General features: G+C 50.4%; 1 protein-coding gene across 1 annotated transcript in view; it reads left to right on the forward strand.

The window, feature by feature from the left end:
- Nucleotides 1-659: 659 nt before the first annotated feature.
- LOC120918955 (myosin-3-like) overlaps nucleotides 660-12,108 on the forward strand; it is a 73,053-nt gene continuing 61,604 nt past the window's right edge. Inside the window, exons 1-3 of the mRNA XM_040330873.1 lie at nucleotides 660-747; nucleotides 5,528-5,736; nucleotides 11,867-12,010. Coding sequence (XP_040186807.1) covers nucleotides 5,536-5,736; nucleotides 11,867-12,010 — 345 coding nt within the window. The 5' untranslated portion in view covers nucleotides 660-747; nucleotides 5,528-5,535. The remainder of the gene's footprint in view (nucleotides 748-5,527; nucleotides 5,737-11,866; nucleotides 12,011-12,108) is intronic.

The raw sequence follows: 12,108 nt of genomic DNA on the forward strand, positions 1-12,108 counted from the left end.
TCTCTTCTTCTTCCACTCTGTTTCACTATTCTCTCCCCAGCTCCTTTTGCCCACCCCTCTCCTTTCCCCTCCACCCCCCCCCCATTCTCCTCTCTCTTTCACACTTTCTTCTTTCTGTCTATCCTTTCTCTCCCCCTGCTCTCTTTGCGCATCCCTATCCTCCTTGTCTCTTTCTCCCCATTCTCTCTCCTCCCGTCTCTCTCTTCCCCCCCCCTCCCTCCCCCATACCCCCCCCCCCATTCTCCTCTCCCCTCCATTGACTTCTCCCCTCCACCCCCCCATTCTCCTCTCTCTTTCACTCTTTCTTCCTCCTTCTTTCTGTCTTTCCTTTCTCTCCCCCTGCTCTCTTTGCATATCCCTCTCATCCTTTATCTCTCTCTCTCTCCTCCTGTCTCTCTCTCTCTCTTTTCTGCCCCTGCTCTCTTCTCCCCCCCCCTTCTCATCTCTCCCCCCACCTTTTTCATTCTGTCTCTCTCATCTTCCACCCCACCCCATATCTCTCTCCATCTAAAATGAAATACATTTTATTGGCAGAACCAAATACATTTTAGCATTGCTGAAGCAATAAATACGTTATTGTAGAGGGGGGGGGGGGGTAACATGATTGGGGTTAAAGGATAATACAAAGAAGGACAAATGGGGGGATTTTCTCTGTACCCCCCATCCCTCTCTGTGAAATCTGAAGTGTTCCCTCTCTTCTCTCTCAGGGTCCGTCTGTCTTTCTTAGCTGTGGATTGGATAATTAAGGTAAGTGATTTTTTTTGGGCTTTTTTTTTGGGCATTTTCTTTTTGGCTTTTTTTTATTTATTTTTTTGGCATTTTTAAGGTAAGTGATTTTTAATGACTGTGATGACATGTATACTGGAGGCTGTTGGGTCGCTGCTCTTCCTATTCCCTGAATGAAGAAGCACAGGAAGATTATACAGTTCTGGAAGCTGATTTCAGGACTCGCCTCATATTTACATTACACTATGGCCCAGATTCTCATAGGACTTACGACGGCGCAGCGCCATGTACGCCGTCGTAAGTCCTAATCTGGCCCGTCGTATCTATGCGACTGATTCTTAGAATCAGTTACGCATAGATATCCATTAGATCCGACAGGCGTAAGTCTCTTACGCCGTCGGATCGTAACTGCAATTTTTTTTTGCCCGCTAGGTGGCGCTTCCATCAATTTCCGCATCGAGTATGCAAATTAGCTAGATATGCGAATTCCTGAACGTACGCGCGGCCGACGCAGTAAAGTTACAACGTTTACGTTAGGCTTTTCCAGGCGTAATGTTGCCCCTGCTATATGAGGCATAAGTGCGGCGCAACAATGTTAAAGCGGTGGTTCCCCCTTAAAAACAACTTTTTTTAATTACACTGCCCCCCCACAATACATCACGATTAAGGCACATATTTTTTTTTTTCTGCTGTACATACCTTACTACAGCATATTCACCCGTGCATCCGGGTTGCGAGTCCCGCGGGAGTGGGCGTTCCTCACATGCTGTTGATTGACGTTTTGCCCAAAAACGGGCTCTCCCCCCGTCGCGTAAGCCGCGTCACGGTTGGCGAAAGGAGCCGAACGGCGAGTCGGCGCTATACTGCGCATGCGCATCGCCGTTCGGCTCCTTTCGCCAATCGTGACGCGGCTTACGCGACGGGGGGAGAGCTCGTTTTTGGGCAAAACGTCAATCAACAGCATGTGAGGAACGCCCACTCCCGCGGGACTCGCAACCCGGATGCACGGGTGAATATGCTGTACTAAGGTATGTACAGCAGGAAAAAAAAAATATGTGCCTTAATCGTGATGGAATGTGGGGGGGCAGTGGAATTAAAAAAAGTTGTTTTTAAGGGGGAACCACCGCTTTAAGTATGGCCGTCGTTCCCCCGTCGAAATTGTAAAAAGTTACGTCGTTTGCGTAAGTCATCCGTGAATGGGGCTGGACGTCTTTTACGTTCACGTCGAAACCAATGACGTCCTTGCGACATCATTGGGAGCAATGCACACTGGGATATTTTACGGACGGCGCATGCGCAGTTCGTTCGGCTCGGGGACGCGCTTCATTTAAATGATACACGCCCCGTACCCGCCGGGTGATTTACGCTACGCCACCGCAACTTTACAGGCAAGTGCTTTGTGAATAAAGCACTTGCCTGAAAAACTTGCGGCGGCGTAACGTAAATCGGATACGTTACGCCGCCGCATAGATACGCCATTCTACGAGAATCTGGCCCTGTGTGTCCTGAATAGTGTTTGCACTGAATTCAGAAATAATTGTTTTGGAAAGATAGAAAGTTCCGAAGGGTTTTGTAGGGAAGGGATTTATTTTGTAAATGGAGCCAAAATCTCTTGGCTTGTGTTTGCACAGATTAACATGCAATTGGCTTAATTCACAGAACTTTGATCCCTTAAAGCCGGTGCATGCCGGTGACTTGTCCTGAATGTTCCCCTATGGGGGAAGTTCCTCCACTGACTGCGCAGGCGCAAACTTCCCGACGGAAATCCCCGAACCTCGCCCGGCATCCAGGCTCATTCTTTAACATCCCCGTGGATTGGAGGATGTTAAAAAAAGAGCCAGGAGGCCGAGCGAGCGAAGCGAGCCGTCCGAGCGCAGCGAGGACGTGAGGCCGACTGGCCACTTACCTCACTATCCACGTCGCCCTGGATGCCGGCCGCCGTTCGGGGATTTCCGTCAGCAAGTTTGCACCTGCGCAGTGCTTGAAGGAACTTTCCCGATGGCTGGAACCATCTCAGCGCATCAGTTCGCGCATGCGCTGGAACTTCCACGATAGCTGGAACCAGCATGTCAGATCACCGGCCCTTGAAGGGGTTTAGAATACCGAGAGGCGGGGTGGGGCTTATCGCCATGTGACCGCCATGACAGCCAATCACAGTCACGTGAATGGAAAGCTCCCAATCGCAAGATGCAAACGGGAGCTTTCAGTTAGCCACCAGTAACTGTGCCGTGAGCTCGCAGGGCGCTCGCTCCCAGCGCTGCTCTATTGGCGCTATTACATGCAAATATGCTGCCACTCGGCGCCAAGTAGACATGTGCTGTTCGTTTTGAATAATTATTTGGACACATTTTTTGGTATTTAGAGATTCGAATAAGTCCAAATACTTGAATTATAATATGAACAAAGTTTACCGAATAACGAAACGAAATTCGTCTGAATTTCCCAAATTCTATTTGAAATTCAATTCAAATTATACATCGAACTCCATTCAAATTCAAACTGTAAACATGATTCTGAAATCAAAGACTGTGTGTATACCATTTTGAAACACTGACACTTGGGGTTCCCAAAACACTGGCCCAGAATCAGGTAGAATTTGCCCCTTTTTTACGGAGGCACAGGGCAGCGTTTTTGCCCTGCGCCCCCGCAAATTATCTGCGCTGCGCGCGATTCACGGAGCAGTAGCTCCGTAAATTGCGTGTGCGCTCTTTAAACTTGCCCTGCGTAAGGGCGCCTAATGTAAATGATCCCGTAGGGGGCGGGAATCATTTAAATTAGGCGCGCTCCCGCGCCGAGCGTAGAGCGCATGCTCCGTCGGGAAACTTTGCATTGCGGCAAATGACGTCGCAAGGACGTCATTTGCTTCCAAGTGAACGTGAATGGCGTCCAGCGCCATTAACGAATGACTTCCGCAAACGACGTGAAATTCAAATTTCACGACGCGGGAACGGCGGGTATACTTTAGCATTGGCTGCCCCTACTATTAGAAGGGGCAGCCTTACGCTAAAGACGCCGTACGGAAACTCCGTAACTTGCGTACGCAGGGCCCTTCGCAACATTGTGAATCGGTGTTAGTATGCAATTTGCATACTATACACTGAGCACAATGGGAGCGCCCCCTAGCGGTCATCGCAAGAATGCAGCCTAAAATCTGCGTGGCATAAGAGCCTTATGCCACGCAGATTTTAGCCTGCAGTCGGCGTTACGATGTTCCTGAATCAGGAGCATTCGTAACGCCGGAGCAAGTCAGCAATTGCGCTGCATAACTATGGTTACGCAGGCGCAATTGCTCTCTGAATCTGGGCCACTGACATTTGGGGGCCCTAGAACAACGAAAAACTGACACTTGGGGGTCCTAGAACATATACAGACTGATATTTGGAGGTTCCAGAACATTGACACACTGACACTTGGTGGTCCTAGAACAATATTGACACTTCGTGCTCCCCGAATAATGACACATTGACACTTGGAGGTCCAAGAACAATGTTACACTGATAATTTGGAGTCCCAGGACAAACATAAATGATATATTTGCTGCCAGGGAAGCTAGTGTAGCAATGTACAGACAGCAGATTAGGTCTCCGATACTGAAATAGCACTCGGGTCTTGAGTGCTGCACATTCTGCAGAGATGATGAAGACCTTAGAACCGTCTTCTGTCTAATCATTGTGTCATCAGGATGAACCTGCCATACAAACCTGTCAATGCTGACAGCACAGGGGCAATTTTTTATGCTTCCAGAATAAAGATACATTAAAGAGGAGCCCGTGTCAAAAGAAAATTAAAGGGGTTGTAAAGGTAAAACAATGTTTTTCCTAAATAGCTTCCTTTACCTTAGTGCCGTCCTCCTTCACTTACCTCATCCTTCCATTTTGCTTTTAAATGTCCTTATTTCCTCTGAGAAATCCTCACTTCCTGTTCTTCTGTCTGTAACCATACCTCCCAACCGTCCCGGATTCCACGGGATCCTCCCGCAATTCCAAGCGCGACATTTAGGGGGGCGACATTCCGTGCCTCCATGTTTGGTTTCCCCCGCCATGTTTGGTGTCCGGTGCCCTGTGATTGGGCGTATGGGGGTCATGTGCGGCATGGGGCTGGTCTGTCTGCGATCGTCTAGAAGTCCCGCCTCCGCACATGACCGCTATACGCCCAATCACAGTGCGACGGGAAATACGGACCATGGTGGCGGGAGACAATGTCAGTGTGAGCCGCCGGAGCTGCGGTATTCCCCTCTGCCTGTCTCTCTGCTCTGTGTCCCTCGGCCGCAGAGGGTCAGGGCGACTCGGCTCTAAGAGATGCGAACATGGATGGAGGTGCAGTCATACACCATGGAGCGGGCTGCAGGTGGATGGCGGCGTAGGCGCGGGGAGTCGGGACAGAGGTATCTGCACAGGTAGGAGACAACAGCAACCCGCCACCCAACCCCCCCTGCTCAACAACTGAGATCCGCGGAACCCCCCCGCGCAACAACTTTGATCCCCGGCACCCCCCCCCCCCCCCGCTCAACAAGATGTCCCGCATTGGATTTTTTAAATGTTGGGAGGTATGTGTAACTCCACACAGTAATGCAAGGCTTTCTCCCCGGTGTGGAGAAAACTTCTTGAGGGGGCGGGCAGGAGGGTCAGGACGCTCTCTACTTTGCAGATAGAGAAAGGAGCAGTGTGTTAGTGGGCGTCCTGACACTCCTGCTCGCCCCCTTCCCCCTCAAGAGGCTTTCTCCACACCACGACTCAATGACATTTAGGAATCTCATTCGGTATGCCATCTTAGAACCTTTTCACCCTCTCTCTCCTTCCAGCTGCCACCATGAGTGAGCATGACATGATGGCCTTCGGGGTGGCGGCTCATTTTCTCCGAAAGCCTGAAAAAGAGCGGATCGAGGCCCAGAACCAGCCGTTCGATGCCAAGACCTACTGCTTTGTCACCGACCCCATTGTGGACTACACCAAGGGAAAGATTAAAAGCACTGAGGCTGGAAAAACCACTGTGGAAACTGAGGAAGGCAAGGTAGGTGAGGCTGGATGCCACTAATGCTGTATGTAATACTGTAATACTGTCACCCAGTATTCATTATAGAAATGTCTTCTGTACTGACCATTTTCATCAAGTACCAACTTTGCTAAATGTATTTTTATTTCTAGACAGACCACAGAACAATCCAGTGCATATTCAGGGTCGATAGCATCCTTTTCTGTTCAAATAAATTGCTTACTGTTTATGGCAGCCGTCAACTAGGGTTCCTCCAGAGGTTGATAGGAGTTCCTTGAGTTGTGGCCGATGACCTCTCACTTGATAACTTGATAGTGGGCTAGATTCAGGTACCTTTTGGCGTTTTTTTCCGGAGGCACAGGGCAACATTTCTGCCCTGCGCCCCCGCAAACTTTCTGCGCTACCCGCGATTCACGGAGCAGTAGCTCCGTAAATTGCGTGTGCGCTCCGGCAAAATGCCCGGCGTAAGCGCGCGCAATTTAAATTATCCCGTAGGGGGCGGGAATCATTTAAATTAGGCGCGTTCCCGCGCCGAGCGTAGAGCGCCTGCTCCGTCGGGAAACTTTCCCGACGTGCATTGCGGTAAATGACGTCGCAAGGACGTCATTTGCTTCAAAGTGAACGTGAATGGCGTCCAGCGCCATTCACGATTCACTTACGTAAATTTTAAATTTTGCGACGCGGGAACGACGGGTATACGTAACATTGGCTGCCCCTGCTAATAGCAGGGGCAGCCTTACGCGAAAACCGCCGTACGCAAACGACATAAACTGCGTACGCAGGGCTCGCGTAACGTTGTGAATCGGCGTTAGTTTGCAATTTGCAAACTATACGCAGAGCACAACGGGAACGCCACCTAGCGGCCATCGCAAGAATGCAGCCTAAGATATGCGGGCATAAGAGCCTTATGCCACGCATATCTTAGGCTGCAGTCGGCGTAACGAGGTTCCTGAATCAGGAGCATTCGTTACGCCGGCGCAAGTAAGCAATTGCGCTGCGTAACTATGGTTACGCAGGCGCAATTGCTCTCTGAATCCGGGCCAGTGCCTACATAGTTTCAGGGTCAACACCACTTGCAAATACAGCAGCATGGCATGACACCAATGATCCTATTAGCTGTCTGTAAGGTGGGGGGGGGGGGGGGGGGATTTCCTGACCACCATTGTAATGGTTGCATTTTTCCTACCTACCACCACTGACCAGTGGCGGCTGGTGCTCAAAATTTTTGGGGGGGCGCAAACGAAGAAGAAAAAAAAATATAAGCCTCACTGTGCCCATCAAATGCAGCCACTGTTCCATCAATTCGCACCACTGTGCCATGCCATCAAACGTAGCCACTGTGCCATGCCATCAAACACAGTCACTGTGCCATCAATTGTCACCACTGTACCATGCCATCAATTGTCACCACTGTACCATGCCATCAAACACAGCCACTGTACCATGCCATCAAACACAGCCACTGTACCATGCCATCAAATGCAGCCACTGTACCATGCCATCAAATGCAGCCACTGTACCATGCCATCAAATGCAGCCACTGTACCATGCCATCAAATGCAGCCACTGTACCATGCCATCAAATGCAGCCACTGTACCATGCCATCAATTCTGGTCACTGTGCCATCAATTGTCACCACTGTGCCATGCCATCAAATGCAGCCACTGTACCATGCCATCAAATGCAGCCACTGTACCATGCCATCAAATGCAGCCACTGTACCATGCCATCAATTGTGGTCACTGTGCCATCAATTGTCACCACTGTGCCATGCCATCAAATGCAGCCACTGTGCCATGCCATCAAATGCAGCCACTGTGCCATGCCATCAAATGCAGCCACTGTGCAATGCCATCAAATGCAGCCACTGTACCATGCCATCAAATGCAGCCACTGTGCCATGCCATCAAATGCAGCCACTGTGCCATGCCATCAATTGTGGTCACTGTGCCATCAATTGTCACCACTGTGCCATGCCATCAAATGCAGCCACTGTACCATGCCATCAAATGCAGCCACTGTACCATGCCATCAAATGCAGCCACTGTACCATGCCATCAAATGCAGCCACTGTACCATGCCATCAATTGTGGTCACTGTGCCATCAATTGTCACCACTGTGCCATGCCATCAAATGCAGCCACTGTACCATGCCATCAAATGCAGCCACTGTACCATGCCATCAAATGCAGCCACTGTACCATGCCATCAATTGTGGTCACTGTGTGCCATCAATTGTCACCACTGTGCCATGCCATCAATTGTGGCCACTGTGCCATCAATTGTCACCACTGTGCCATGCCATCAAATGCAGCCACTGTGCCATGCCATCAAATGCAGCCACTGTGCCATGCCATCAAATGCAGCCACTGTGCCATGCCATCAAATGCAGCCACTGTACCATGCCATCAAATGCAGCCACTGTACCATGCCATCAAATGCAGCCACTGTGCCATGCCATCAATTGTGGTCACTGTGCCATCAATTGTCACCACTGTGCCATGCCATCAAATGCAGCCACTGTACCATGCCATCAAACACAGCCACTGTGCCAATTGTCCCCACTGTGTCACTGTCCAGTCATACATCCACCTCGGAGCTTTATATTATAACCTGCTGGGACTTGTAGTTCTCCATCGTCTCCTGGGGCTCAGGTGCATGCAATCCACCATCTTTGTCCAGTTTTTCTCACTGCTGGGACTTGTAGTCCCATAGATGGTGGATTGCATGCACCTGAGCCCCAAGGGAAGATGGGGAACTACAAGTCCCAGCAGGTTTATAATATAAGACTCCCATCCACCTAGGAGCCTTATATTATAACCTGCTGGGACTTGTAGCTCCCCATCTTCTCCTGGGGCTCAGGCTGCTGACGGCTGGCATTTCACCCAGATTATGCATTGCATTGAACATTAAAAATCATTTATTATGCCCAACTCCATGAAAATGTTAAAAAAAAATCCACCCTTGCAATGAGCCTACATCTGCACTGGGTTAATTGCTCATCATGTCTAGTGAACATTCGGCCGAAATCGCGGCACCCCCATCCCCCCCCCCCCCCCTGAGGGGGGATGGGGGTGCCGCGATTTCGACCAAATGTGCACTAAAAAAAAAAATTCCAAATGTTCCAAAAAAAATTTTATAGTGAATATTCGGCCGAAATCGCGGCACCCCCTTCCCCCCCCCCCCCCCCCCCCCCCCCATTTTTGGGCTGCCAATGTAGCGCCACGTCTGCAATCCCGTGATTGCACAGACGTGGCGCTACCCATACCGCGCTTTTCCCGGCGCCCGACGCCCGGACTCAGTGCACATAAGAACCTTTTTTGGAATTTTTTTTCCTTAAAGGGACATGTTTAAATAAAAAATTTTTTTTTTTTTTTAGATTTTTTTTTTTACTGACTGGGGGAGGGGGGGCGGCGCCCGGGCGCCCCCTATGGGCGGGCCGCCACTGCCACTGACCTTGATGAATTGTTTTTAGTAAGGGCTCCCTGAGAACTTTCCTCTGGGCTAAAAAGGTTGAGAAGGGCCTTATACCATAGACCAGTCCAGGGGCCTGATGTGGCCCTTTACTTGCCTTTATCTGGCCTATGGGGCACTATTCATCTCACAGATAGGAGACACTATTCTACCCACTGATACCAACAATGGGGCACTATTTTTCTCCCTAATACTAAAGATAGGACAATATTTACTCCCACTAATGCCTAAAATAAACTCCTATTAATGATGGCCCCTGTCCGGCCCCCCAAAAGTCTGAAGGACAGTAAACTGGCCCTTTGTTTGGAAAGTTTGGAGACCCCCTGCCATAGACTGCATGTAACCTGACCTGTATGAGGCCAAAGCTAACCACAACCGGCACAGATGAGGTTTTTGGAAAATCCCGACCAGCTGTCTGTTGAATAGAGAAGAAAAATGTATCTGTTTGCGTCCTATTAAATATCTATTTGGCTTCAAAGTGGAAAAAGAAATATAATTTAATATGAATGGCTGGGAGGTATAAATGTTGCATTGGTTTTTAATACCTTGATGCCAGTAAGTGCTTGGTGGGGGCAGGACAAGCTGAATGATTATTAATTTGGTCTGTCCTCCAGCTCTTCCTTTTATTATTCTATTTCTGATGCTATACAGTCAAATTGTTACAAATGTTTCTGAGAGTTCTTGTATCATCTCTTTCACTATCTCAACCACCCCCACCCCACACCCTCTCGCTATCCCCCCTGCCTCTTTCCCCCCTTCCTTTCCCACCCTCCCTATTTGTCTGTCTCTCACTCTCCTACTCCCCCAACCCTTGCTTTCTCTCTCTCGACATTCTCTTTCTCCCCCCTTTTTCCCTTCCCTCTTTCCCACTCACACCCCCTTCTCTCTTCCTTCGCCCCCTTCTCTTTCCCACTCTCTCCCTCCCCCGCTCTCTTTTTCTCTATCATTCAACTCTCTCTTTCATCCACCCTCTTTTCATCCACCCTCTCCCCCACATTCTCCCTTTGCCTCTACGCCCTGCCTCGCTTTTCTACCCAACCCTGCCCTCATTTTCTCTCTCTTGTACTCCCTTCCCCTCTCTCCCTTGCCCTCCCTTTCTCTCTCTCCTTCACTCCTCCTTCCTCTCTCTCCCGTCTTCCCTTCTTCTCTTTCTCATCCTCCCCTCCTCTCTCTCCCTTGTTTTCCCTTTCTCTCTTCCGTTGCCCTCCTTTCCTCTCTCTACCTTGCCCTCCTTTCCTCTCTCTACCTTGCCCTCCTTTCCTCTCTCTACCTTGCCCTCCTTTCCTCTCTCTCCCTTGTCCTCCCTTCCTCTCTCTCCCTTGTCCTCCCTTCCTCTCTCTCCCTTGTCCTCCCTTCCTCTCCCTCCCTTGTCCTGCCTTCCCCTGTCTTTCTCGCCCTCTCCTCTTCTTTCTCCCTTGCCCTTCCCTTCTCTCTCTCCCTCACCCTCCCTTCCTATCTCTCCCTTACCCTCCCTTTCTCTTTCTCCCTTTTTCTCTCCCCCTTGCCCTCCGTTTCTCCTTCTCCCTTCGCCTCCCTTTCTCTCTATCCCCTGCCCTTCATTTATCTCTCTAACTCACCTTCCCTTCCTCTCTCACTGTCTCACTCACTTCCTCACTCTCCCTTGCCCTCCTTTTTGATCTCCCTCACTTTCTCTCTACACCTTGCCCTCCATTCCTCTCTCTACTCGCCCTCCCGTTCTCTCTCTCTCTCCCTCGCTCTCCCGTTCTCTCTCTCCCTCGCCCTCCCTTCCTGTCTCCCTTGTCTTTCCTTCCTATCTCTCCCTTGCCCCCGTTTCTCCCTCACTCTCCCTTCCTCTTTTTCCCTTGCCCCCGTTTCTCCCTTACTCTCCCTTCCTCTCTCTCCCTTGCCCCCGTTTTTCCCTTACTCTCCCTTCCTCTCTCTCCCTTGCCCCCGTTTCTCCCTCCCTCTCCCTTCCTCTTTCCCTTTCCCCCATTTCTCCCTTACTCTCCCTTGCCCCCGTTTCTCCCTCCCTCTCCCTTCCTCTCTCTCCCTTGCCCCCGTTTCTACCTCACTCTCCCTTCCTCTCTCTCCCTTGCCCCCGTTTCTACCTCACTCTCCCTTCCTCTCTCTCTCCCTTGCCCCCGTTTCTACCTCACTCTCCCTTCCTCTCTCTCCCTTGCCCCCGTTTCTCCCTCACTCTCCCTTCCTCTTTTTCCCTTGCCCCCGTTTCTCCCTTACTCTCCCTTCCTCTCTCTCCCTTGCCCCCGTTTCTCCCTTCCTCTCCTTCCTCTCTCTCCCTTGCCCCCATTTCTACCTCACTCTCCCTTCCTCTCTCCCTTTCCCCCGTTTCTCTGTCACTCTCTCTTTCTCTCTCTCTCCCTTGCCCCCGTTTCTCCCTCCCTCTCCCTTCCTCTTTCCCTTTCCCCCGTTTCTACTTCCCTCTCCCTTCCTCTCTCTCCCTTGCTCCTGTTTCTACCTCACTCTCCCTTCCTCTCTCTCCCTTGCCCCTGTTTCTACCTCACTCTCCCTTCCTCTCTCTCCCTTGCCCACATTTCTCCCTCACTATCACTTCCTCTCTCTGCCTTGCCCACCCTTGTGTACTTTCTCTCCTTTCCTTTCCCTCCCCCCGCTCTACTTTTCTCTCGCTCTCCTTTTCCCCCCTTTTCTCCTTCCCCATCCCCCAATCTCTCCCTTTTCTTTTTTACACATCAGACGGTCACAGTGAAACCAGAAAATGTGTTCCCCATGAATCCTCCCAAGTTCGATAAGATTGAAGACATGGCGATGTTGACTCACCTGAACGAGCCGGCTGTATTGTACAATCTGAAGGATCGTTATAAAGCTTGGATGATCTATGTAAGTTCCCACCTACTGTTCCTTGCCAGATGGCCAACATTCATGTGTGGTCATAAAGTGTGAAAACTCTGAAAAGTGTGTACCTTTGGCAATAGCAA

This window comes from Rana temporaria, chromosome 12, assembly GCF_905171775.1.
Source record: "Rana temporaria chromosome 12, aRanTem1.1, whole genome shotgun sequence".
NCBI lineage: Eukaryota > Metazoa > Chordata > Amphibia > Anura > Ranidae > Rana > Rana temporaria.